Here is a 26,920-nt window from a genome sequence, read left to right as displayed (position 1 = left end):
TAGGCATTGGTAAGCACTCTGGAGAATGATGACGCCAACGATGGGGACAAGGAGTTCTGGGTGTTACAGGTTGAATTGTGCCCCCCTAACCCCTCAAAAGAGGTATGTTGAAGTCATAACCCCCCAGTACCTCAGAATGGGACCTTATTTGGAAATGGAGAAATTGCAGATTGAATTAGTTAAGATAAGGTCGTAATGGAATAGCGTGGGCACCTAGTCCAACAGTGTCCTTATAAAAAGGGGCGATTTGATCACAGAGGGAAGATGGTGTGAAGAGACACAGGCCAAGGAGAGGCGTGGGCCAGAGCCTTCCCTCAAAGCCCTCAGAAGGAACCAGCCCCACTGACTCCAAAGATTTTGGTTTCCGGCCTCCAGAACGGTGAGACAACAAACTTCTGTTGTCGTAGGCCACTCAGTTTGTGGTCCTTTGTTAGAGCAGCCACAGGACACTGATGCAGACGCCAACCCTCAACCTTGTCCTTTCCACCAGCCGCTTGCCTTCTGCCCAGATTCTGCCCAGAGGGGCGCCTGGAGCTGTGTGCCAGCAGGGAGTTCCTGGGCAGGGAAACGAGGGGCTTGGTTTTCCCAATTATGCTTTGCTGTAGACTGGGGACCCCCTGAAGGCAGGACCTGCAGGAATCCTCCAGAGGCAGTTGTCCTCCATTGTGGGGCAGAGGATGAGGCTTCCAGGGTAACAGTGACCACATGACAAGTCTTCGCGGAGAAAGCTGACTCTCAACAGTGACCCCGGGCACAAGCCGAGCCCTGCTGGGTCCTCCTTCTCTTTCACTGTCTCTGGCCTGACACTGTCTGTCCATCCCATGGCCCACTCACCGCCCATACTGTGGGCAGAGGGCCCGCCTCCGGCTGCCTTCCCTTGTGTCCGACAGCCAGTGGGGGACGTGGCCAGTCGGAGGTTCAGAGCATCCTTCCCGGTGCCGGGCTGCCTGGCCAGAAGGATACCCTTCCTCCTACACCTCGGGGGCTGGAGAACAGTGGCTCCCTCTCGCCTCCTGAGCTGGTTCTCGTGTGTGGGACTGTCCCCAGTGAGGCTGCGGGTGAGCGACAGCAGCACCAGGGCAGCAGAGAGGGCCAGCCTCATGGTGCAGACGGTCAGCATTGCTTGTCTCAGAGAAGCCTGGGGGGTCTGCTTTGGGGAAGGCACCTCAGAAAGCCAATCCCCTGGGAGCTGCCAGGTCGGTGGCTCCCAGTCTCCTCGCTCCCCTCCCAAGGCATCGGCCCTTCCAAGCCTTCAGCCAATGCTGCAGAGAATGCCCTCCTGCAGACCCGCGCTGCCAGGCTGGCTGCCCTACTCACGCTTCTTCACTTCAGCCTCACGCCCTCCTGGGCAGTGATTGCAGGAAGGAGACCAGGGCTCCTAGAGGGACAGGAACTTGTCCAAGGTCCCCCAGTGAGCAAGTGGAGAGCTGGGATTCCAGAACCATCTGTTCCTAAGCCCACCGTCTTCCCACTACATTCTGCCTCACAGAGGGGCTCTCCTCCCTGGGACTTGAGAACGGCGGAGGAGGTCACCCGTGGGAGCAGCCCGCTCAGCGGCCCTTCTGTCTGGCAGTGGCAGGAGGGCCGAGCTGCCTTGGGAGAGCTTCAGGCTCCAGTGCCCCTCCCCCTGCCCCCTCTGTGGGGCATTTGGCTTAGGCCCTGAGGGGGTGGGCACTGGTGCTCAGGGCCAGGTATCCACAGAGACACCAGGAATCACTGTCACCTGGGATTACTTCCCGGGCACTTACCACTGGCCAGGGGCCGTGCTAATGCTTAATGCCAGCGACCCCTGGCCTCTCCCCTCCCCCCCAGCCTCTGCCCTGTTCCATCCAGCCTTCCCCAGCTCGAGTCCCTGGGTTGGCTGGGGCAGGACAGGCTAAGGACCCCTAAGCCATGGCCCCTGGCTGGTAGCAGTGAAAGGACCAGGCCCAGGAAAGAGCCAGGAGACTGGGCCCTCCTCCCGGCCCTGCTGTGAGCCAGCTTTGGCTCACCCTTCTCCATCCAATGGGAGGGGGCTACAAGATCGGGGGTCTCCAAATGCTAGATCTCCTAGTCTGCAGGCGCCGCAGGCTCCCTGGAGAAACTTCGGGAATACAGATGCCTGGGCCCTGTCCCCTCCTTAGGGTCTGACTCTGTAGGTCTGGGTGGGGCCCAGGGATCTGTATTCGAAGGGGATCCTGAATGGCAAGCCGGATGAGGAGCCCTGGACCAGACGGCCCCTAGTGGCTTTTCCTGATCAACCTGGTGCCTGCCCTGGTCTGTGAAGACCCCAGTTAGTCAGCAGGGGAGGCCGGCTCTGCGGCCATAAAGCCTTGTTCCCAGAGCAGTTGCTGAGCAGTGCCGTGAGCAAGGTCTGAGGGGCTTCCTGGTCGTCCTGAAGTGTGCGCGTCTACCTGCTGACGCCCGCGCCATGGGCTGCACTGTGTCCCGCCCAAAATGATACGTCAAAGTCCTGACCCCCAGTGCCCCGGAGTGTGACCTTACTTGGAAATAGGGTCTTCCCAAATGAAATTAGTTAAGATAAGGTCATGAGGGTGGGCCCTAGTCCAATATGACTGGTGTCCTTATAAGCGGGATATTTGGACACAGACACACACACGGGAGAATGTCACGTGAAGATGAAGGCAGAGACCAGGGACTCTCAGTGCCAGGCCCTGATGGGCAGTGGGGGCAGAGGCAGACCCCCAACGGAGGGGGACAAGTGTGTATATCTGCTCAGCAATGGGGGGGATTTGAGTGAGGCCCTGCACCTAAGACTGGGGGAGCCATGGACGAGCATGGAGCTCATTTGCAGACCAGGGCAGGGGCACCTTCCAGGGAGAGAGAAGGACGGGCAGAAGGAGGGTGCTTTGTAGGCCGCTCAGTGGAGGCGAGTGCGCGTGGGGCCGATGGAGGAGACCGGAGACTGGAGGCCTGGACGCGGGCGTCACCATCCAGATGAGGGGTGCAGCGAGTGGGGCTGCAGTGAGAGAGTCGAGAGCCACAGCCAGTGCTGCTTACTGGAGGGCCGTGGGGTGAGGGCGGGGAAGGGAGGTGAGGGGGTGTGGGCAAGGGGCGGTGGAGGGAGCCGAGATGCCAGCTAGACTGTAGGTGGCACCCAGCATCTGGGCCTTTCCGGGTCTGAAGGCCAAGGATGAAATCTGGCTGGAGACACAGCTGTGGCTGTTGACTGCAGATGTGTCTCTGAGGGTGTGGCGGTGGGGCTGGGAGGCCCGGAGCAGGTGGAGGCTGTGGGCAGTTGAGGCTGCAGATGGGCCAAGGGCAAGGCCTCAGAAGGAGGGTGGGGCAGGGTGCCGTGGCGCTGGAGACCGCTGAAGACCCGAACTCCCAAGCCACGCTTTCCTCCCAGCCTGCAGGGCCCCCGGGATGTGCGGAGGCTGGGGGTCCCGGCCCGCGAACCGGCCGCGGGCAGCAGGTGGCGCTGCCGGGCTGCTCTCCCGGCTCCGGGAGCGCGGGGTGGGAGCCCGAGGCCGGAGAGGAGCTCACGGCGCGCCCCCTGAGCGGGCAGGCCTACTCTCGTGTGGCTCGGCCCGGGACGCCGGGAAGGGCGCTCGCCTCGTCCCCGCCCGGCAGGTGTTTGCCCACCTGGGGCCGGACCGGGGGCGGGGGCGCGATGCCCTCGGGCTTGGCGCGAAGCAGGTGCTCACCGCGCCCCCCTCCACTCGCGGCCCGGGCCGCGCGGAGGGGTGGGAGCCCAGGGGCCCCGGCGCTTTGAGGATGAAGGACGCTGTGGCGGGCCCGGCTGGCGGCGTCCGGGAGTGGGCGCGGCCTTCCCGGCGTGAGCTCAGCGCGAGCCCGCGGCGCACCCACCACACCCAGCCTCCCGGTCCTGGAGCCCGGGGCTGGCCCGGCTGTGCGCGCCGGTAGGGTGGGGTCTGGGCTCCCAGGAGGGGGACCCCAGGGGCCGGAGTGTGATGGGGGCGCTTCCGGAGGGCCCAGAGGCCGGCTGCTCCCGCCCCAGCCAAGAGGCTCTGGGCGCCCCTACACCTGGGCTGACGTCACCGCCCAGCGGGACAGCCCCGCCCTTGCCGGTGGGACCGCGCCCACGGTCCCCCCACTGGCGGTGCAGCCGCATCCTTCCCCTCGGGGAGGAGCAGGGCAGCCAGCCACTGGCTGGGTGAGGTGAGGCCCCCGACCGTACCCTCCCCCACCCCGTCCTTCGACCCCAAATCCTGCCCTTCCTGGAGTTTCCTGTTAGGGTTGACTCACGGGGAAGGGCCTTATCTGCTCCCGCGCCATCCCCTTGTTCTTGATCTGCCCTAACGCCTGCCGCCCAGCTCCCCACGGCAGACCACCAGCAGAGGCCAGGAGCAGGGGGATTGGCGCCTGGGTGGGGGAACCGCAGAGAGAGTGAGGTCTGAAACTACGTCTCAAATCACTTGCAGGGGCGGGGGTTGGAGGGTAGATACTCAGGGAGGGAGCCCTGGGGTTCTCTCTTTCACCTCTGGGCCCACGTGGGGTCTTAGTCCTGCAGGCCTGTGGTTGCCCAGTATTGGCCTAGATGTCCAGAGCCCGAGATACGTGGGACCCCCGTAAGCTGCAGCGTGTCCTGGGGCAGGTGAGCCAGGGAGCTTCTGGTAGACGGTGCAGGTAAAGGTGCAGGGGGCGGAGCCTCCTTCCTGCCAGGCCTAGTTTCCCTTGATGCCGGGTCCCTGTGGAGTGTGTGTGGGGGGGTATTTGAGGGGTCTCCAGCGCCAGGGGCTTGACTGGGGAAGGAGCAAAGGAGCGAAATCTCATTTCTGCCGGTCCTGGGAGACATCGGGAGGAGGGGCGGCTCTGCCCTCAGGTCACCTGGGAGCCGAAGGCCGAGAGCCAGGCTGTGAGCTGTGGCCGGCACTGGTCGCCATCCTGTCCCAGACCCCCCACCCCGCCCTCCCCCGCCAACGTGGGCATTGGTCTGACTGGACTTCACCCTGCTTCCCCAAATGTTTCCGGGTGTGAACACCCACTGGACGGGCGCGCTCTAAAATGGGGCTTTGTTTCCTCCCTTGGTGTCTGGCGCTCAGGCCCTTTCTCCTCCCGCCGCTCTCCAGGACTCCGGCCCCTCACCACCCACCCTCTCCCTTCCCCCCACTTCTATTTCAAGCTCTCCTTGGCTATTTATAGCTACGTCCGCCAATTGCGTCAGGCTGAGTCTGGCTTCCGCCCGCCCGGATGCCCATGGTGCCAACACCGCCATCCCGGACAGTCACCTGCCCTGCTGGGCCCCCGCGGAGGCCCCAGGTGTGCAAGCTGGGAGAGCGCCCTGGTTGGGGCTGGGGCGCCGGCGAGGAGTCCCGGGAGCGCACGTGCTGCGGCGGGTGGGCGGGGTACCCCGCTTAATTCAAGGCAGGGACGGGGAAAGGGGCAGCTTTCCCTCTGTTCCCAGAGTTGCCCTGCTGGGCTGCCCTGAGGAAAGGCCTTCGCAGCTCTGGTCTCACACGTGGTGTTTGCACAGAGACTGAGAAACCGAGGTCCACCTGCCGCAGCCTCCCGGAGGCCTCCCCCTCCCCAGCCCTTCCCCCCCACAGTTCCCCAGGCCGGGAAGTTTGAAAGCTGGCTCGGATTTGAAAGGCTGGAGGGAGCTCCCCCAGGGACCTGCCTAGAATTGGCCAAGCCTGGCCCTGGCGTTACCCTGACCCGCAGCTTTTCTGTCTTTGGGGTGGGGGTGGGGGTTCATTTGTCCTTCCCGCCCCCCTCCCCAGCTCTTGCTCTGGGAACTGGCCGCCTCTGGCAGCCTCTTTCCCTCCCTTCTGCCCAAGACCAGCTTTGGTCCCGTCCTCAGGGGGAGCCACTTCCTTCTTGCCCCCGACCCCTTCTCCCTTTCTAAAGCCATCATCACATAATCAGGGCCCCACCACTCCTTCAAAAAGACCCCATGTCTGGAGACCCCCAACCCCTGGGCCAGAAGCAGGTCCTGGGACTGCCTTTTACTAGTCTCGACACCCCTGCCCCTGCCAAAAATGATGAGGTTTCTCCGGGGGCTCAGCCTGATGAGCCCCCACTGACTGGGTGGGCTAGGCACCCACAAGAAGCCCTGCTGGGAGTCAGCCCCACCCCCAATTGTCTGCCCAGCCCCCAGCCCCCTCCCTTTCTGGGAGAACGGGACACCAACTCCCCATTTCCATTCTTCAGACCTCGAAGGCTCCATGGCTTCTCCTGGATGGCAGAGGGCCTCTCCCCTGCTCAGGATGGACCACTTTTCTGCAGAAGAGATGAACCCCACCCCCAGCCTACCTGCCGTCCAGAGCCACGCAGAGCCGTGCCTCCCTTCCCATCCCTTGGCCAGAGGTGGTCAGCTTCCCAGCAGGGCACAGTCCCACCTCTGCCCTCTCCCTACACATGCCCCAGCCTCTCCACATACAGCTTGGCCTCCGGAGGCCAAACCACCACCCACAGCCTTCCTGAGAACCGGCCCTATTCGCTCTTGCCCTGCTCTGAGCCCCATCAGTTCTGAGCCTCAGGAGTGCCTCGACAGGTCCACCCACAGAAGCAGGGTCTGAGCTAGAAGGGGCCTGAGGGGCCACTGAGGCTGACCCTGACCCTCTGGGGGACATTGGAGAAGTTGGTTCCCCTCCTTGGGCCTTGAAGAGGGTTGACTGAGTCTCTACAGTGGTGTGCAGCTCCGAGACTGGTAGTTTATGGTTTATTCATTGAACGTTCACTGGGCACCTTCTTTAGCAAGGACAGGATGTCTGTGGTCCAGTGGGAGGATGGAGGTAAGCACACAGCTTTAATACATGGCCGACTAGTAGAGGCGCACTAGGTGTGTGATAGGAGGTTACTACTCACCCACCTTCTTTCCCTCCCTCCCTGCCTTCCTCCCATTTACCCATCCCTCTACCCCCTACCCACCCATTCATATACCCCTATTCACCCATCCACTCCTTAATCACCCATCCATCCATCCATCCATCCATCCATCCACTCTCCCTCCCATCCACTCACCTACCCACTCATTTATCTACCCACTCACCCATCCACCCACGCCTGTAGTGTAAATGCCTGATAATTAGCTTTTTTGATTGTAAAGTTAGTGCCTGACACTAAGCGTTTGATTGTTGAGGCATTCATTTCAAAGACACCCATGTGGAATAAACACAATGCCAACTACACAGCTAAAGAGCCAGGCCGCCTCACCCATGAGGGTCCCCATGCAGAAAGCCCTGGGTGACCTAGATAACTGACCCCTTGTGTGACCCCGTGTTTCCCTTCCCTTAATTCCCACTCATGTCTTAATTCAGCAGTAAAGAGTGAACCCACGAAACCCTAGGCACCCCCCACTCGACCCCAATACAAGCAGAACCCCAGGCCCACACTCTATCTCTCTCTACCGGTGACCTCTCTGTGTGACCCCGGGCGTACTGTGTACCTTCAGGCCCGGTAGTTAACCTTGTTTATTCAAAGTTCCCTGATGGTCGTTGCTGTGATGTGTGCCATCAAATGTGTGTCCTACTTGTGGGGGCGTCTACAGGTAGGACAGGCCCAAGCAGGGGCCGCGGGCATCCCTAGCGCATGGCATCGCTGTCAGTAGGCTGAGACCAACCGCAGACAATCCCATGCCACCCATCTACCCGCCCCATCCCAAACCCATCAAGTGCCTAAAGCTCTTGGCCTAGGGGGGAGACACAGAGGCAGAAGCAGGGGTGCCTAGCATCTAGGAGACCTGGTGTGGTGGGGACCAGACTGTGGTGGTCGAGAGCAGGGGGGGAGGCCGGCCCCCAGGGTCCAGATCTAGCCTCACTACCTGCCTTGTTCAGCGCTTGGGCAAGTTGACCCCTGGGAGCCTGGGGGATTCGGAGTCTTCCACTGGCCCCAGGGCCCCTGCTGGGTACCCCACCTCCCTCAGAGTTAGGTGCTGCTCCAAACGGCCGTCAGCTTTTTCCAGTCCTCCTTTCATTGACTCCAGGGGGCTGCCAGAGTTATAAATAGATGTTCTCGAGCTAAAAATAGCGTTGCCCGAGAGGCAGTCAATGTTTCGAGCTTTCGGCCTCTTTGAGGTCTGCGGATGCAGGCTTCAAGGACCCTCCCTCCTCCGCAGCCCTGGCCCTCCCGGCCTGGCCCTTTCACTTTCTCTTGCTTCTTGAAACACACATTTACCGCACACGCGTGTGTGTGCTCACACACATGCACGTGTGCTCATATAACACGTGTGTGTGGTCACACACATATGCACAGACACAGGTCTGGCTGGTGTCACTGGTTTGGGCTTCCTGCCTGCTTGCAAAGGGGGAGGGTCCCCAGGATAAGCAGCCCAAACCTCCGAGAAGGGTCAGACCCCCTGCGGGGAGCTTGCACTGCATTAGCCAGAGGACCCTGGGGCCCAGGGCACAGACCTGCTGGGGAGGCTGCCCAGAGACTTGGGAGGTGAGGGTCCCAGGCGATTCTGAGAGTGGTGCCTGGCACAGAGCAAGCGCTCAGCACGGCAGAGCCGTTGTTATGGTAACGGCCGGGCAAACTTTGGAGTGGCCCAGAGGAGTCAGGTCTAAAATGTGTCCCATGAGAGCACCGCACGGATGCTCAGGGCTGCAGCTGTAAACACGCGTGGGCCGGGGAACCTCAGCCCCGCCGCAGTGCCACACTGCAGTCTCTGCGGCCCCGGCAGTGAGGTGGGGAGGCCTGCAGGGGGGCGCTGGCGCCAGGGAGAGGAACCCGGTGGCTGGGGACACACATCAGTACTTCCCACCAGCTACCCTTGTGTGCCTTTGGGCCTTGAACCTTCAATAAGTAATTTAAACGATAGCGTAAAAGCCAGTTGCAGACACTCTGTAGAGCTAGACCCCCATTTCTGTTGGGAAGGACAAGCTGTTGTGCGGTACGTACATGCGTGTACCCACACGCTGCTCACGCATGCACACACACGGAGGTCTGCAGGGAGGTGTGCAACTATTCCCGGTGGTTATTTTTGGAGAGTGGGGTGGGGGCAGCTGAGGGGCAAAACTGAGTTTCCATTTTATACAGCTCTAAGTTATTTAAATTGTCAGTAGCCTGAAACAGCAGAAAAAGCTGTTCTACATCCTACACCTGCCCCTTCCCCACAGCAGGCCCACTGGGTTCTGGGTTCGGGGCTCTGAGCAGTGAGTCGGGGGCAGTCTGACTCTCCAGGCCCCAAACCCCAGCCTCCTGGCCCCAGGAAGCCCCTCTACACCACCGCCCACCAGCCCAAAGAAGGAGGCAGCCAGAGGCGTGGAGAAAACATCCATCTCAGGATTTATTACAACACGTCGTTTCCAAATACAAAAGAAGGGGACAGGACAGGAATCAGAGAGTGTCCGCGCTGGGGAAGGGGCTCTGAGGTGGGGCGGCCCAGTCCAGAGGGACCGGGAGCCATGCGGGGGGACCTGCCACCTCTCCTCCGCTGGACTTTCCAGCAAATAATAGGAGGGGGCCGGGTCCATTCTGGGGGACCCCTGATGCCAGGGCGCTGGGCCGGCAGGAGGGGTGGGAGGGCCAAGAGAGACTTGGAGAGGGCTGGGGCCCTGCCCGCTCCCCGCCTGGGACAGTGGGTGGAAGTGACCAGGGAGGGGCTCTTGCCCGCTGCCCAGTGCCGCCAGCACGGGGGGCAGGGGCGGCCGAGACAGGACCTTCTCTCATCACAGCTGCTCACTTCGACCAGTGTCTCAAGAGCAACACCCTCCACGCGCCCCAGGACAGAAGCCACAGGGCTCTGCAGCCCTGGACAAGGACGGAGGGAGGGGAGAACGGGCCGTGGGACCTGCCCCCAGGGTGGTGGGGCCCAACCAGTGGCCCTGAGCACTGTCTCCTGGACAGCTTAGGGGTAGGGCGCGGAGGGGGGACCAGTGCATCTTCCACGCCCGGGGTCACCTCAGAAACACAACGCGATAGACAGACAGGAGGCAAATTTACATAATCAATAATAATAATAATAATTAACCAATAGTAATAAATAGTTAAACCTCTAGTCCATAGATTGCAAATACAACAATGATAGCTTATGTTCTTGGGGGACGGGGTGGGGACGGAGGGAAGAGGAACAGAACTTTTGTTCAAAGGTGGGATGACGGGACATAAGGCGGGGGTCAAAAGAAGAACAAATAGAAGAAACAGCCAGAGGGCAGCTGGGGGCAGGCACGCACCCCCCCCCCCCACCAATACCAGCCTGAGGACTCAGTCCTGCCCAGGCCACCCCTTCTGCCAAGCCCCTGGCCTCTCCTCAAGGTGACCAGCCCCCACTCCTGGACACTCTAGGACATCTGAAGGTTGGGGGACACCCACTCCTGCCTCCAAAAGCCTTGGGTCCCACTGACCGAGGAGGGGTAGCTGGGGCTTTTCTCCTGCCCTCACCCCCAGGCTGGCCCACCTGGGCCAAAAAGCCACCTGGGAGTAGGGACTGGCATGTCACCTTGAAGATACCGGGGAGGCTTCAGAGGAGAGGAGAGGGGGGTACAGGGGTCTCTCTCCTCCGAGGTCCCTGTGGAGGTTGGGCAGACGTGGGGGACACCTGCATCTGCTCACATCAGGGATCTTTACGTGGAGGCGGCCCTCCCAAGCTGAGGCCCTGCCCCCGGAGGCATAAGGGTCTGCCAGGCGCTGACTGCCCCCTCCCTCTGCGAGCCAGCCACTCCTCCCGGAGGGACCTCCACCTGCAGAACAAGCCCCTAAATCTGTCTGCCCCCTCTGATCAGTGGAGCCAGCACTGGCGGCCCAGCTCCTCCTGCCTGCCACCCCCAGGGGCCAAGCTCCCCCTCCTGCTGGCCCTCCCACTGGCAGCTGGTGCTAGGGGGCACCCCCAAAGCGGAGGAGAGGGCAGCAGCCTCCCCTGACCCCGTGAAACTGGACCCAGGCTCGGGCAGGGGTGGGGGCGTTCCACCTCCAGTCCCTGCCCTGTGGACCCATGTCACCTGACACCCGGGAGCCCCCTTCACCGTGCTCCTCCCCTCTTCCAGACCCCAGTCCTCTGAACACCCTGGGCCCCCGACACCTGCCAGGCAACAGGCCCGGGGGCACGGGCGGTGGGGGTGCCCGCTATGGCACCGAGACCTGGCGCCTTGAGCTGGCAGGGGGCTGGCGGTGCCTCCTCAGCTCCCGGGACACCTCCTCCCACCTATGGCTTTGGTGAAGGGCCCAGAAAGGAGCAGTGGAGAAGGAAGAGGCAGGAGAGGAGGTCATGGTGGGGGGGAGGGGCAGGGAGGTTCTGCGGCTCAGTTTGTGGCAAAGGTTTTTTTTATCTTTTTTACCCCTTATGTAAAAAGTGCACGAAAGCTCAGCAGCCTCTTTGCAACGGTCAGCAGTGTTTCCTGGGGGAGGGGGGAGGAGGGAACCCCAGGCCTGGCACCCCAGCTTGCAACTGAAGGTGGCCTCATATTGCTTAGAAACGTGGGTTTCAGTTTAAATACCAGACAGTAAAAATAGAGCTCCGAGGACCGCCCGCACTGTTGCCAAATCATTGCCAGAATGAACAGCTTAAATAAATAAAAAATTGAAATATTTACTTCTCGATAAAAATCGCAGTAAAACCATTTACCTTTCATTGCATTATATATAATATGTATTTATAGCGGGCCCAGCCGAGGGCAGCGGAAGGGCTGGGGGCGCCGGGTCCCCGCGGAGGGGCCGCTCCCGGCTGCGGTCAGGACACCTCGATGACCTCCGCGCTGCCCGAGAAGCTGGCCTGCTTGCCCAGGGCGGCCCGCTCCTCGCCGCGCGCGCGCCCCTCCACCATGCCCTCCTCAAACTCCATCTGGCAGCTGCGGCGCTTGAACTGCGTCTCCGGGGCCGGCTCGTCGGGCCAGCCGGTCCTCGCGTCCCGGGCCTCGGGCCTCGCCGTCTCCCGCCGCCGCAGGTCGCCGCCTCCCGCGCCCGGCCCGCTGGCCCGGCCGAAGGGTGCGAACCGCGCGCCGCCTGCGCCTTGCGCGCCCTCGGGGCTGCAGCACCAGGGCCCGTCGGGGGACGGCGTGCCCGGGGAGTCGAGCGGTGGCGCCCAGCCGCCAGGGCCGGCCGGCTGGCTAGGGCCGGGCAGCCCGGGCGCCGACAGGGCCGAGAGGCCGAGCCGCGGAGTCTGCCGGGCGGCGTCACCGAAGTTCAGGCCGAGGCCGGGCGCCGGGGAGCCGGCGAGGGGCCGGGGCCGCCGGCGGAGCCGGGGGCGTGGCTCGGGCGCCGCGTCCGGGCTGTCGGGGCTGGGGGAGGGCAGGCTCAGCACGCCCCCCGATGGGCTGTCCAGTTTGCAGAGTTTGGAGGCCTCCCCGGGGTCGGGGGGCCCGGGGTCGTCGGGCTGCCGGCTCGGCGCGTAGGCCGCCTTGATGTCCAGCGAGAAGGAGCGCTTGAGGCGGTTGGTGTCCTGGAGGCGGTCAGAGGAGAGGTGCAGGCCACGCAGGCCCTGCTGCAGCGCGCTGGTGGCCGGGGCGGGGGCGGGGGTGAGGGTCTCCCCACCCCCCATCTGTGCGCCCTCCCTGGTGGCGGTGGCCGCTGCGCTCCCGGTGGCAGCACTCTCTGAGGTAGGTGGTGGCAGCGGCGGCAGTGGGGCGGCAGGGCCCGGGAGGGGCTCCGGGGTCCCAGGGTGGGACGCCCCGTCGCCCTGCAGGGCGGCCAGCAGCTTCAGGCTGCGTTCGTACTCCAGCAGCTGGCCCAGGAAATTGAAGTTGGGCGAAATGGACGGGCGACGGTCCTTCACGAACCTGGGGTGAGAGCCGCTCAATGGGGCCGGGGCTCCTGCCAGGCCAGGCTGCCCACCTGACTCTCCCCTGCCCCCACTGCCCACTCTGGGGCACACAGCTGATGTGCAGACCCAAGTGTGCCAGGGCTAGGCTCAGGTCCCCCTCCGCAGCTGGGGCAGCCAAAGGTGGGTGCCCTTCACTGCTGGGCCCATCCAGTGGCTAGTGGTAGAGAGGGGAGGGACCAGGCCCAGGAGGGAAGGAGGGGCTACCTGTAGGCGTCATCGGAGGACATGCCCATGGTCTTCATGATGTAAGCGATGGCGATGGTAGCGGAGCGGGAGATGCCGGCCAGACAGTGGACGATGACTTGGCAGCTGGACAGCTTGGCTTTATCTGGGGGCAGGGGGACCAGGTGAGGGCTGGGGCTGCACAGTCCTTCCCTGACCCCAGGTTCAGGACCCCTGGGACACAGCACTTCTGCCCTCCTGGCCCCCTGCTTCCGGCCCTCCCCCCGGGACTGGGCAGGAGGGTGCTGTCCACCTCACCGATGAACTCGATGGACTTGTCCAGCCAGGGCAGCAGCTTTTCACAGTAGTTGTCGTTGATGGGAATGCGCAGGAAGCGGCTCTCACAGATGAAGTCAGGTTTGGGGCAGGAGTTGCTGGCGTTGAGGACGTAGCTTATTCCGTTTTGGGTCATCAGATCCTGGGAGGGCGGGAGAACAGGTTGGAAGGGGGTGCAGCCGGGCAGGAGGCCCGAAAGCTGGGATGCTCTCGTGGTGGGAGCCTGGCTTCTGGAGCCCTGGGCTCAGGAGCCGCCCCTGTTCCCACTGAGGAGCCTGCAGGCCCCACGCGGGGAGGAGGGGAGAGTCGGGGAACGGGGCGGGGGGATGAGGAGGCTGGCGGCCCCTGAGAGCCCCACCTACGGGCTGCCGCCTGCCGTAGGCTCCCAGGAATTTTACGGCTGGGCTGCCTGGGCGGTGGCTTTACCCTCTTCCCTCGTCACCATTTTTAAAACACGGGGTTCTTTCAGGGCTGGCCAGGGGCCCAGTGACATCAGCAGTTTGGCATGTGGGCTGCACTGCCAAAGGGGCAGGGAGTTGCCTCTCCACCCAGCCTGGCCAGGCCCTGCCCGAGCCCTTCTCTGGTCCTGCCAGGCCCCCTTGGGTCCTCCCGCGCCCCCAACCCGTGCTTCCCCCACACCTGTGTGCATCCGTCACTCCGCCAGACCAGCCTAGGAGCTGCTTCGGGCTCCGGCTGTGCACGCACCTTGTTCAGGACATCCTTCTGGGAGCCCAGGTAGAGGTGAGGCAGGATGCGGGTCAGGCCCACGCTGGGCACGGGCAGGCAGGGCTGGGAGAGGCTCATGGGCAGCAGGGCAGCAGGCTTGCCCTCACAGAGGCCGGGGAAGCAGGAGGAGAAGGTGGCAAAGCCCCCTGCAGGAGGAGCAGAGGAGACACGTGTTGGGGGTTGGGCCGGCTGGGGCAGGAGAGCCAGGCCACCCACCCACCAGCGCGGCTCAGCCGCACCCACCCGGACGCCCAGCCCGAGCTGGTGCTGGCCGGCGAGCCTCTGGCCTGAGCACCTGGTCTCGGTGCTGGTACTGGAAGGCCAGTCTCGGGGGCGTGGGCCGGCACATTTACATCACCTGCCCCTGCGCTAATTCCTCCTCACGCTAATCAGGGGCTGGCCTCGCTGAGGACGCCGCTGTGATGCCCATAAAAGTCGGGGCCCGTAGAAATGATGGGCCCTGCACACGCAGGGCCCACAGAGGGGCGGGCTCACAGGCCACGGGGGTCTTCCTGCGGGGGTATCACCAGCCCCTTCACACCGTGGCCTGGGCCAGGCTGGGCCTTCCTGCCTCTCCCCCTGGGCTGATGCAATCCCTCCCTGCCTCCAATTGGCCGGGAGCCCCGGGCCAGGCTTGGATGCCAGGACCGGGAGGCAAGGGTTTCTGAGGGCCACCCCGCCCCCCCACACTGGGCATGACATCACCCACTGGAGCTGGCACAGCCAGCAGGGGCATTTGCGCTCAGGTTACGGCTCCATTCCACCCAGCAGGGGACTACGGAGGAGCAGAGGCTGGGCTGAGAGCTGGGAACCCTGGGGACCTGGAGCGCGCGCAGGCCACGCGCTATACACGTGGCTGGCATGTGTCCTGCCGCCTTTCCCGCACGTGTGCGCTGGGCCACAGATTGGTGGAGGGAGACCCTCCGCTGGCCAGAAAGGGCTGAGGGGGACCAACGGGCACACGTCTGACTCTGCGAGTGACCGCGGGCCTCAGCGTCCTGGTCCTGCGCGCCTCAGGCACTGTTGTGAGGCTCAGGGAAGATGACCAAGAAACAACTGGGCCAAGGCCTACCCCATCCCGCGGAGGAGGCAGGGGAGCCAGGTGGGGGCCCTGTGCTTTCCTGCCCTGCCCCACAGACGCAGCTGGTCCCAGAGACCTGGCTGATTCCGGAGGACAGAGATGCCTGGTGGCCTCAGCCTTCGCCCCGGTCCAGCTCGGTGCCCAACCAGAATGCCCGCCGTGTGCGCTCCCTGTGCCCCCAACAAAGGCTAGACCTTGGGGGGCCACAGAGGTGGGGGACCTCCAGGCTAGGGGCGTGGAGGTATCAGCCTTGGAGGGAAAGGGGCCCCTTCCTCAGAAACCTGCTGGCTGGACAGGGAGAAGCAGGTGACTGTCGGCGGGACAACGCCGTGGCTCTCAGGTCCCCAGCGGGGGAGGCTGGGCTGAGCTGGGTGCCGGGGTGGGCCCCACCGCACAGTCCAGAGCCAGGGGCCCCTGGGATACTCCTGCTGGAGGACAGCGCCCACCGGGGACGGGCAGGGTCTGCACCGTCTCTCCGAAGACTCTTCTCTGCCGCGGTTCCCCTACTCTCTGCGCTCTCAGCGGCGAAGACAGACAAGTATGGGGTTGGGGGAATTCTATCAGGAACCTCCCACCTAAAGAGAGTCTCAGGGCAGGTGCAGAGACCTGCCAGCCTTCGCTGCAATTCCTGGAGCTCCCAGGAACCCCCTCCAGGCAGAGCCAGGCAGCTTGGGGTGCCCCCTACAAAGCCCCTGTAGACACCAGGTCTGGCAGCGCCTGAGACTCCAGTCCTTCCGCGATTCCAGGGCCACCCCAGGTTCTGGGGATGGGTGACAAGGGAGGCTGCCAGCAGCCCTGGACCCTCTGCAGGTCCCCCATCCCCACCCCAGCCCGCACTCTCAGGGCCTCGCCGAGGGCCCTCCAGGGCACCTTCCTTCCGGAGGGATCCCCCCCTAACCCCCTGCTCTCTCTGCCTCGCAGGTCAGGGGAAGCCACACGCAGCTCCCAGGCTGCACAATGAAACCCCGAACCCGCACAAAAGCGCACGTCCTGGGAGGACTCCCGGCCCCACCCGCCTCTCCCACCACTCGCTCCCGCTCGGACCGGGGTGGCGCGCCCGGGAGCCCCCACCGCCCCGCCGCGGTCCCGGGCTGGGGCCGCACCCACCCTCCGCGCAGGGGCCGCTCCCGCCGCCGTCTCCGGCCAGGGTCCGAGGGCGGCGCGCGCGGGCTGAGCTGCCTGCGGCGACATCACCAGCCCGCATTCCGCAGGGACGGACACCGGGGCGCAGCCGGCTTGGGCAGGACCGCCCGCCGCTTAAAGGGCCAGGCTCCCTTTCCCATGCCCGCCCCCACCGGACGTCACCAGCGGAGCAGCTGTGGGGGGAGGGGCGCGGCAGCGGTCACGGCAGCTGGTTCTGGACCCCGGCACGGCCCGCCCCCACCGCCCTCTCCAGCAAACCTCGATGTCCTGGAGATGCCTTCTCTCTGGCTGTGCCCCACCCACGGAGGGGGTCTGGTCCTCCCTTCCGGCCTCTGCGGAGCCCCACCGCCTGTGCTGGTGACCCCCGGGAAGAGACTCACTTCCCCTTTGTGGGCGGGCAGCATCCCTCTAACCCCCTCAGCCTTGCCCTGCCGTTCTCACTGGTTCAGGTGGGCACTGTGGGCCAGGCCAGGAGGCTGTCCCCAAGTCTGGGTCCTGATTTGGTGTCACTATGAGCCTTCCTCATATGGTGGGGGGTCATGGCTGCTTCCTGGCTTGGCCCTCAGAGAAATGGGAGCGAATACTCTAACCCTGCAGGGTGAGGCAGTGCTTGCTGAGGCTGAGTGAGCCAGGCGGGGCACAGCTGGGTCCCAGGTGACCCCCCAGCCCCCCAGGGAGACAGACCATGAGAGGCTCTGGGCTTTCCCTGGACAGCCCAGGGGAAAGGGAGGGCGCTGCTCCAGGACCCTCTTCTCAGACTCCCAGAAGGGCCTCTGGTTGTCACTTCTGGCTAGGGCACACGTGCGTCCACACACACATACACACACAGAGGGGCTCCCATCTGGGCCCTGGGAGGGTTCCCGTTCTGCCCAGGACCCCTGTAAAACTCCCCCACTGCTTGGTCCCCAAACTGAGCCCAGTGGCAGTGGCTAAATCAGAGGGTCTGCAGTTCTGTGGCTTCTGGTTCCCAGAGCTCACACACACACACACACACACAGCCAGATGCAGACACCCTCTGACCTCGCAGAGCCGGGCACGCAGAGCCCTCCGTCCCAGACACGACGCATGCGTAGACGGCAGCACGCAGGCGTGCAGCTCCTCCTCTGAGAGGTCTGCCCAGAGCTGCCCGGCTCCTGCAGCTGATGGAGCCCGCCTGCAGCCCCTCTCCCCGCACATGAGGGCCAGCCTGGTGCTCACCGACCACCACCCCCGTCTGTGCTCAGTAGATGCTCAGGGCAGGTGTGCCGAATGAACAGAAGCATCCCACCAGCTGTGTGGGGGTGGGGGTGACGCCAGCGTGGGTCCCCCCCCCCCGTCTGCTATGGCCCTGGGCAACCAGAGGCCAGGGGCACCCAGGCAGTGAGGCCACATGCCCCTGGGACAGGCCCTGGGCCACGTGGGCAGAGGGTGGATTCTGCAGATGTTAGCCACTGCCTACAGGAGGAAGGAGTCGGTAAGAACCACAGTGCAGCCTGCGTGCGTGCGTGCGTGTGTGTGCGTGTGTGTATGCGGGGCTGGCCAGGCTGCTTCTGGGGAATGGGAAGCCCTGTGGGGACTTCCACTCACCCACCAGACAGCAGTCACGATCAAGTAGGCTGTTGCGAGGCCACCTGTGCCAGCTGGAGTGTTCAGGGGACCCCCCTGTGTGGGACAAGTTCTGGCTCAGTGCCGTGTGTGTGTGTGGGGGGGGGCAGGGTGGGGGTGGTTTCCAAGGCAGACCAGGTCTTTGCCTAGACTGCTCCCCCATCTCCCCTGCCCCAGGCCTGTGTCGGGGGTTCCCTCCTGTCCACCTCTTCACCTGCTGGTGGTGGGGATGGGCCTGTGCTGGAGGGGGCTCTGAAGTGTGGCGGCCCAGAGGAGGGGTCCCTGGAGCCCCCGAGAACTCCAGAGCTACGGAGATTCGTCCCCACTGGGCCCCCACTGCCCCAGCACATGCTGGTCTCGGGGCTTAGAGAGGAGAGCAGAGGCAGACCCAGAACATGACTCCTGAGACACACCCCCCCCACCCCCGCCCCCGCCAAGCTGCCAGCGGGGGAAGAAAGGCCTCCAGACGCACCTGTGAGGATGGCCACGCTGTCGAAGCAGCCGTCCAGCTTGCTGAGCAGGATGGAGAGGAAGCTGTCTGCGGCCAGCACGCTGGCGTCCCTTGTGCTCTGGTCATAGACCACCACGTCCTGCGGCTCCGTGGCCTCCACCTGGGGGCCGAGAGGGCAGAGGTCAGGGTGGCCGGGCACCTGCCAGCTGCCCCATCCCCTGCTGCCACTGCTGCTGCTGGTCAGGCGATGGAAGGGAGGGGCGGCCGCTTGGGTGCCTCAAGGGGAGTGGGGGCAGGCACCCAGCCACAGTTCACACCTGGACAGGTGTAAATGCCTAAATGCCCACAGCCACACGGGCAGACCCTCGGAGCAGGGAGGGCCAGGGGGACACGCATCCCCGACGCGGCCGAGCCCGGTGCGCGCACTCACGCGAGTGAAGGTAACAGACACTGTGGGCCAGGCCCGTGTGGAGGAGACAAGGGGAAGGCAGTGGGGCTCCCGGGAGGTGCACACAGGTGGCCAGATGGCAGGAGCACAGGGAGGCTGAGGGAAATCAACTCTTCCTCAGGGATCCGGGAGGCACACTTCGGGGGTTCTTAAGGGGGAGGGGGCTTTTGGGTCTGGGCTCTCCTCCCCTCCCCAGCCCGTGATGGGGAAACTGAGGGCTGCAGCAAGACCCCTCCCCCCAGTGATCCAGGCAGCAGCAGCAGGAAGCGGGGGTTCCACCTGCCCCCGCCCCTCGGGTGCCACCGGGGCCCAGATGTGGAGCAGCTCTTGCTCAGATGGCAGCTGATGCCCCCGCCCCCCAAGCACACTCAGCCCTTAAGCCAGCTGAGCTGCCAACACTGGGCCAGATGATGTCACCGGCAGCCAATGGGAGAGCGTTCTGGCCGGGAGTCCTCGCTAGGGGTTATTAATCACTGGATTCCCCTCACTGGAGCCACAGGGAGCCGGTTCTGCCCTTGGGGTGGGGGGACTCCCATCTGGGTCCTCTCACATCCCAGCTCTGCACGGGGCAGGGCCTGAGACCAAGACCCCTCCCTCAGGCTCTGGGCTGCCTGGTGGGCCACCCCTCCCCCACTGGAGGTGCCACTGCCTTCCCAGGTCACGGCCCAGCGGTCCCGGTCCCTCCCCAGTGCGGACTCAACACTCCTTGGGAATAGAGACAGGATTGTTCTCTGCAGGTGACCTGAGACATTCTTGGGGGCCACAGAGAGAATTCCTGGTCCTCAAGACTCCAGAGGGGAAAGAACGGGGGCTGGGGACATGAGCTGTCTGCGTGAGACCCTCGGCCACCAGTCCTGTCCTCTTCCGAGTCCTCACAGCCATCAGAGTGCAGGCCGAGTGGGGACCCAGGCGGGGTCAGTGGCTCTGGGAGGGAAGGAAGGGGGGACGGGTGTTGAACCTGTCGGCCGGAGGGCCTCCCTGGGGGGAGGGGCCTTCTTGTAGCCCTAAGAGGGAGCCGGGAACTGCTCTAGACGGCTCACGTTCCAACCCTTAGGAGCCCAGTTTAGGTTGGAAGGCAGAGGAAGGGGAGCTGCCCCAGCGCAGGCCCCCGGAGGGCCCTGGAGAGGACGGGTGGGCGCGCGGCGGTACCTGGCTGCGCGAGGTGGGCTGGATCAGCTCGGCGATGGTCACCTTGCCCTGCTGCAGGCGCCGCTTCACCAGCTTGGAGCAGCAGATGTTGACAGAGCTGAGCACGTGCCAGCTGTTGTACTCCACGAAGGAGCGGCTGTCAATGACCAGGGGGCCCCCGGGCCCACCCCGCAGCAGGCTGGCCAGTTTCTTGGCATCCATCACCTTCCGAGGGAGCCGGTCCCCGGCCATGGCGTGGCAGTGGGCAGTGGGGAGGGGGTGAGCCCGGGAGTGAGCGGGGGCTGCTCCCACTGCCCGGGTGTGGCCTAGGGCTCCGAGTGCCCGGGCATGGCGCCAGACCTGCGGGGACAGGCGGACGGTGAGCGGCGCTGCAGGCCCCGGGGGTGGGCGTCAGCGGGGGTGGGCGTCGACGGGGCCGGCCTCAAGGGGCTGCTGGTGGCACTGATCCAAGGGCACCGGAGCGTTTGGGCCTGACGTGTGCCCATGGGGCCCTCCCTCCCTCTGGCTCCTCTGTGCAGGTTGAGCTCCCTGACCCCTCTGGTCTCGACTTGGGAGTCTGTGACCCATGGAAGGGTGATCGGGAGTGGCCCGTCCAGTCCTGCACCCTCCGGGTCACGGTGCCAGCCTCTCAGCGGGACACGGCAAGGCAAGTGGGGGCTCACAGAGGGAAGGGCCTCGGGGCTCAGGCTGGGCTGGAAAGGCAGGACGATGCCTGAGAGTCCCTCCCCTGGGCCCTTGGGTCCACGGACCCTCACTCATTCCAGAACACCTCATTCTGCCCCTGCATCTCCTGTCATCCCACCCCTGGGATGCAGACCTCTCCCCAGTCCGGCCTCCACATCTTCCCAATTCCCAGCACCCCTGGCAAGGCAGGGTCCAGAACATGCCCCCACCCTCCCCCACTGCCAAGCCCTCCCATCCCTGGCACACCCTCCGTCTCCACCCCGCACAGCCCAATCGCTCCATAAGCTGATAATCTGGATGGGTGGGTGGGGGAGGGGCTGCCTCCACAAGCTGATGGAGGCAGAGGCCGGGCGGGGCGCTGGAGGGGCCTCAGGAGTGGAGTTCTGCACCCCAGTTCTGCAGGCCAAGGTTTAGGCATGCCGTGGGCCAGCGTCCTTCTCCTGCAGGGGTGACAGTACAGCAGGACACCCCAGGCACAGCAGTGGCCGGGGGTCTAGGGGGCCCCTTTTGGGGACCAGTAGGTCCAAGGATGGGGTGTGGTGGGGGGCACCCGAGGACAAAGGTCAGTGTGGGTGACCCACATGTAGGACTCTCGGCTCAGGGGTGCCCAGAGGGAGTAGGAGGTGGGTGGGCACATGGGGGCTCCAGAGCCTGGGCGGAAGGCCCCTCCTACAATTTGGTGCCAAGCCTCTGCCACCCCCGTCCTACCTGCCAGACCCATCTTCCCTGTCACCTGCCAGGACTGGCCTTTCTCTAGGCACCCCCAAGCCTCAGAGCGCCCCCCGGAGGCATGCAGCCTCAGGACGATGAGTTTGCTTTAAAACTGCGGAAACTGAGGCTCAGGGAAGGGGTGGGATCAACCCGATTAATGAGACTGGACAGAACCCGGGGCCTCCACGGCTGCCATTCACTCAGGGTCTTCCCTCTGCCACAGCCCCAGCCAGCTTGGGGGTGGGGGAGGCCGGGAGACAGATGCTCCCTCCAGGGGCCACAGAGAGGGAACCCCCTCGGCAAGCCCCCAGCCTGCAGCTGCAGAGAGCGTTGGGGTGCGGCACCTGAGGACACTCGTCACCTTTCAAACAGCGCTGATGACACTGGGGACAGCTGCCACCATCTCTGGACCACCCCCTCGGGCGAGCTCCCAGGCTGGGGAGGGGGATGGCGGAGGTCACAGAGGTGCAAGGCAGGTGGGGACCGGGCCCACCTGGTGTGGGCAGCCCCAGGCTGGGCCACCGGAGCTGCTGACAAGGGGGTTGCCAGGATGGCCCTGGACAGTGCCGGGACCTTGGGATCCCGTTCACAGACACCCCATTCCTCAGGCGCTCCAGCTCCTCAACTGCGGGGCAAGGCCTGGGGGTGCAGCTGGGGCTGCTGCCCTCCTGAAGGCCACGCCAAGCAAGTTCAACAGCCAAAGGGCCTGCATATTAAGGGGGTCCCTGCCTGTGTGCCAAGGGGTCCTCCATTCGATTCCTGTCTGAGCTGTTCCGAGACGCTTTTCCTGAGTTCTAACCTGAATCTTATCAAGGGCGTGACAGGCCATGGCCACCAGGTCCCCTTTTACACGCTGCTCCGGCAGGCCTGGGCAGAGCTTCCCGCCCTTTGATGTGGGACCAGAGCCCAGTTCAGAGGCCCAGGACCCTGACAGGGATGCAGTGGGCTGGGGACACCGTGGGCCAGAGAGTCCTATCCTCATGGGTTAGGTGGGGGTGGGCTACCTCCCACCGAAAACAGCAGAAGCCAAATGGAACTTTGGTGCAGGGACAAGGGAGGGGGAGGGAGGGGGAGAGGACTTCGCTCTCCCCGTGGCCAGCCTGCGCGCCTCCTGCCCTCTGGTCCTTAAATGACTGGAGGGACGTGGAGAGTTGCCCACCCCACAGATGGGAAAGGAGGCTGGAGGAGACCCAGGGAGGAGAGGTTGGAGACCCAGGGAGGAGGGTGGGGGCAGGGCTGGAGGGGTGGGCAGCTTGATCCCAGGCCCGGTACCTGGTCCCCGCCCGGCAGCCGCCTCCCAAGGAACCCTCCGGCTCGGCCCTATTAACCAGTGTAGTATTGTTATTTGCAGCCGAGGGGGACTCATTAGCAAGTTGGCACCTCCGTCGTCGCCATGGCAACAGCAGAGGTGCCAGGCAACCGCTGCTCCTGCGGCAGCAGCACGGAGCAGCTCGCTCTGCAGAGCCAGGTCCCCTCCTTGTTCGCAAGCTCCCACCCCCTCTCCACCCTGCAGGTGCCCAGTAGCTGGGCCTGGACCACCCCCAGCCAGGCCAGCCCCTCTCCATCCTGCTCCACCCGGTCCTAACCTTCCTCACCTTCCAGCAGCCACATGCACAGGCTCACTCCCTCCCACCCCTGGGAGGCCTTCTCTGAAAGACCAAGGTCTGGCCAGAGCACCCCTCCTTCGAGAGACCTACACCAAGCTGGCATCCTGGGTGGGCACCCGCACCCACAGGGCCTCCTTGGACCTGGAGCTCCTGGGGGGTAGACCCTTCACCTCACCTCCCGAGGTGCAACACACGGGTCAGGGCCCAGAGCTGGGCAGCAGGGCGGGAGAGGTGGAGATGCTCAGGGCAGCCTTGATCAGAGCAGTGGGGCGAGAATAGGCCAGGTGGGCACAGAGGCAACAGACATGGTAGGGGCTTGGGCCTCCCCGCTTTTAAGAACCACCCCAGGCTCAGCTGAGACCCCTTCGCTGGGGGGAGAGCACCCAGAGCCTGGGTCAGGTGCCCAGAGCCTGGGTCAGGTGGGAGGGAGGCACAGCCCCACACACCCCTATCAGAGGGCCCAGGGCCAAGGAGACAGCAGTTCCTAGTCCAACAGCAGAAGGAGGTCCCTCCCCTCCCTGCCCTGGCTGGGCATGGCCTAGGAGGTCACAGGCAGTACCCGGGCTCCCTGAGGCCAGGTACATAGACACAGCGCTGCCTGGCCCCTGTGCTGCATACAGGCTGGAGACGCCCCTCGGCACCCTGGCTGAGCTCAGGGCCTGGTACTTACCCCATTCCCCCAGTCCACCCCAGCTCTGTGTGCAATTACTCACACGACAATGCGTGTGCACATTCATGTGGTCACTGGACGCGTGCGTCCTCACATTCTGTGTGCTGAATGCCCCGAGATCCCAGGGTGCCCGAACCCCAGGTGCAGCTAGAGCATGTCCTCACACGGGCTCCCACATCCTCCACGCGCCACATCCATGTCCCTGAGCACACGCGTGACCAGGAAGCTCCCAATTAAGGGCACCTTCACCAGAGCACTTTGCGCTCAGCCTCTAGGGATCCACGACCCCCGAGACGGGCGAACAGAGACTGCAGCTCTCGCTCACAGTGTATCTCCAACCCGTGCAGAGCCTGGTCACATAGGCAGGCGTCAGGAGGAGCTGACGGTGGACGGACCCGAGATGCTGGGTGTCCAGCTCACTCTGACCCAGGGGAAGGTTTGGAGGCAGAAACTGCTACACTCAGAAGGCCAGGAGAGAGACTGGTAGGGGGTGACCTCCCGGCGGCAGGGGGCCCACGTGCACACACCAGGTCAGCTCGCTTGACCCTTTATGTTACCAGATGTTCTCGCCCCTGCTCTCTGCTCCCCCTCAGCTCTCTGGGGTGAGTGGCACAGGACCCAAGCTGGCCTTCACCTGTCCCGGTTGGGCTTGGCAAGGCCAAGCAGAGCCAGCCTGGCCTGGGGAGGCTATGCACTTGGGAGACAGTGGGGTGGAGGCCCTACCCGCTCAGTTCCCGGGGATCGGGGCTGAACTGGGATAGGAGGGCTTCGCATGGCATGTGGGTCCTTGGAAAGGCAGGCTCGGGACCCTACGAATCTAGGTTTCCTCTGTTCCTGCCTGGCTTGTTTTAGCCCCACTGATCTGCAAAACTTCTGCTGGTCACCTTTCCCACCCCCCCGCCATGTTAAATACCTGGGCCAGCATCTACCGCTCATCGTCCCGAGGGCTTCAGGCAGAGGCGGCCTCAGCCTATACAGTCCCGATGGTCAGAGTCTGACCCACGTCACTCTTGCTGTGGGTTTGGCCCCTTCCTCTCCTTTCCCTACGAGCTGCACATCTAGGAGATGTGCAGACACCCTCTGGCTTCCTCCACCCCCGGCCCATGGTCCCTTGAGCTCTCTGCCTGGTTGAAACTTCTGGGCCCCAAGGTCAGTCTCAGCCTGAGAAGAGAGGTGATGCTGGGAAGGGTCCTGGAGCAGAAGGTGACTTTAGGCATCTTTCTGCATCTTTGTGCATGGAACCTGCTCTTCCCCAAGGCAGCCTCTGGGGCCCAGGAGCCTTCCCGAGGGCTGCGGGCAGCAGGGGACCAGAACCTGCCCAGCAACTCCTCCCGGGGCCCTAGGCTGACTACAGCAGGAGGTGTTCCAGTCAGACTTCAAGATGAACTCCCAGCTCCTGGTCACATGATCTGGCCATCTTTGGCAGGTGCTTATCAACCATCTGAGGAGCGAACACATGGGACATCTGTCCTCCCTGAGCAGGACGGGGCGCTGGATGCTACACTCACTCCCGGGGCTGCCCTGGGAGCAAGAAGGTCTCAGGGAGATGACGGGGAGTGCACAGACCCTCAGACCTCCACAGACCCCCAGGAGCAGGGGCACAGGGCAGGAAGAACACCGCTCCCCTGGCCTCCAGCACCCCCCCCGCAACAAGCTGCACAAGAAAACTGCAGACGCCACACTAGATCCTGTCACCTCTCTCCTCCATCCTATGGAACCGCCCCACCGCCCCCCCATTACTGCGGAGCCCAGGCCCCAGCGCTCCACTTTGCAGAAGCCAGTGCATTTTTGTAGCAGCAAATTAGAAGGCAAATTCTCCCAGAAGGGATGACCTGGTGGGGGCTGGGCCCACTGTTGCCCCCTCCCCTGCAGGCCAGACTACTACATACCCCCCACCCCAAGGTGGGCGCATAGGCTGAACGAGAATGGCTGCACTCAGCCTGGCAGTGCCAGCCCCTCCCCCAGCACCCGCCGCGTCTGCAGCAGGCTGGCGGATGGCCTTTATTCCGCAGAGGCCAGCTGAGCACCCCGAGGTGGGGGAGCCCATGGTAGCTTGGCCAGACCGGGGAGATGGATCTTTAGTCCCTCCCTGCCGGACGCGGAACGAGCCCTGTCCTGAGGCTCCCACCGGCCCAAGACCCTCCGCTCCTATGGCCCAGCCCTCCGCATCTTCCAGCCCGGCCCGGGAAAGGACGATCTTCTCCAAGTCTGGCCCCAGTAGGGGGCCGTCCGGGGGCGTTTGGGGCTTGCGCAGAGGCTCGGACAGATCCACGCTGGATCGCAATGGTCCTCCTCGTCCTTAATTCATGCCCCTCCCCCACCAAAAAAAGAAGGAATTGCGCGGAGAAAGGTGGCGAAGCAGTGGCCGGGTGTGGGCCGGGCCGGGGTCCGCTGGGCGCCGCAGTAGGCGGGGGAAGGACTTATCGGCCCGGTCAGCGGTGTCCCCGCAAGCCGGGTTGGGGGCCAGCGCCCCGCGGGCCGGCGCCGCTCACCTCCAGGCCGTCTTCTCCACCCGGGTGCCCGCCCGGCGCAGCCCCCCGAGCGCTCCCTACGCGGCGCCCACCCGGCCGGGCCGGGCGCTTCGGCCGCGCGCCGGTTAACCCCCACCCCGCCGGCGCCTCGCGCGTCCCCGCGCCCCCCGCCCGGCGCCCCCGCTCACCTCGTTCACGCTCGCCTCCGGGCCGCCCCGGGGACCCGCGCCGCGCTCAGAGCGCCCGCTCGGCCGCGCAGCCCATGGGCCCGGCGGGGGCCCGCGCAGCCGGGGCAGGGGCCGGGGGAGCGCGCGGGCCGCGTCGCCGCCGCCGCCGTCGCCGCCGCCGCCGCGGGGAGCGCTCGCACGGGCCCGGGCGCGCGCACTGCGGGCGGGCACGCGCGCTCGCGGCGCGCATCCCACCCCGCGGCTCGGCGGGCGCGGCCGGTGCGGCTCGGGCTCGGGCTCGGGCTCGGGCTCCGGCGTCCGGCGGGGGGGGCCGCGGAGCCGGCTCGGCCGCCGCGCTCAGATGCGAGTGACAGGCCCGGGGCGGAGGGCGGGGCCGCCGGCGGGGATGAGGTCATGCCGAGCGAAAAAAGCCCCTGACGTCACCTGCAGCCAATCAGCGTGCACGGCTCGGGGGCAGGTGACGTCAGCCGGAGCCCGGGCTTCGGGTGCAGATTAAAGGCGGCGGCGGCGGCGGCAGGGGGCGGGGGGCCAGGCTCACCGCCGCCGCCCGGCGCCCTCTGCCCTCACCCTTCACCCCGGCACCGGCTCTTAAAGGGGCCGCGCGGTGTCCGATCCCGCGCCGGGACCCCACCTCCAGGAAGCCCTCCCAGTCCCAGCCCTCGGCCCCACCCGGAGACCCTCAGACTCGTCGCACACACACCCGCGGAGGGTCCAGTTGTCCGGGTCCCGAGAACAAGGGTCCTCTCCCCGCCGGCCTGGCCGGAGCTGGCGCCCCCTCCTCTCCCCGCAGCCTTTGTTCGTGCGGGGCCTGCCGCGGGGAGAGCCTTCGCTAGCCCGGGGCCCGGCACGAG

The 26,920-nt window shown here is 64.9% G+C and overlaps 2 protein-coding genes across 2 annotated transcripts; both read right to left on the bottom strand.

The window, feature by feature from the left end:
* Positions 1-9,170: 9,170 nt before the first annotated feature.
* Positions 9,171-10,514, bottom strand: LOC132370255 (uncharacterized). Its single transcript, XM_059929980.1, is given in 4 exon segments — positions 9,171-10,009; positions 10,011-10,133; positions 10,136-10,342; positions 10,471-10,514. Coding segments are annotated over 4 exon segments (801 nt in total). The 3' UTR covers positions 9,171-9,582.
* An 894-nt stretch (positions 10,515-11,408) lies between these two features.
* On the bottom strand, positions 11,409-26,160 carry DUSP8 (dual specificity phosphatase 8). The gene is made up of 7 exons (XM_059932346.1): positions 26,070-26,160; positions 19,739-20,077; positions 18,163-18,301; positions 13,862-14,028; positions 13,139-13,298; positions 12,863-12,986; positions 11,409-12,614 (listed from the first exon to the last, which is right to left on the bottom strand). Exons 2-7 carry the CDS (start codon positions 19,967-19,969, stop codon positions 11,570-11,572), a joined length of 1,866 nt encoding a protein of 621 aa, XP_059788329.1. The 5' UTR covers positions 19,970-20,077; positions 26,070-26,160; the 3' UTR covers positions 11,409-11,569.
* Between the last annotated feature and the right edge of the window lie 760 nt (positions 26,161-26,920).

Source organism: Balaenoptera ricei, chromosome 8, assembly GCF_028023285.1.
Source record: "Balaenoptera ricei isolate mBalRic1 chromosome 8, mBalRic1.hap2, whole genome shotgun sequence".
NCBI lineage: Eukaryota > Metazoa > Chordata > Mammalia > Artiodactyla > Balaenopteridae > Balaenoptera > Balaenoptera ricei.
The sequence above is the reverse complement of the archived record's forward strand: the minus strand, read 5'-3'. Positions and strand labels throughout refer to the sequence as shown.

Bases quoted from the DNA above. Each gene is read 5' to 3' on its own strand.
- DUSP8 (XM_059932346.1), bottom strand. From the start codon at position 19,969: ATGGCCGGGGACCGGCTCCCTCGGAAGGTGATGGATGCCAAGAAACTG. The intron at 18,302-19,738 runs GTACCGCCGCGC...CTCGGCCCCCAG, and splicing joins AGCCCACCTCGCGCAGCCAG to GTGGAGGCCACGGAGCCGCA. The intron at 12,615-12,862 runs GTAGCCCCTCCT...CTCTCACCCCAG, and splicing joins TCCTCCGATGACGCCTACAG to GTTCGTGAAGGACCGTCGCC.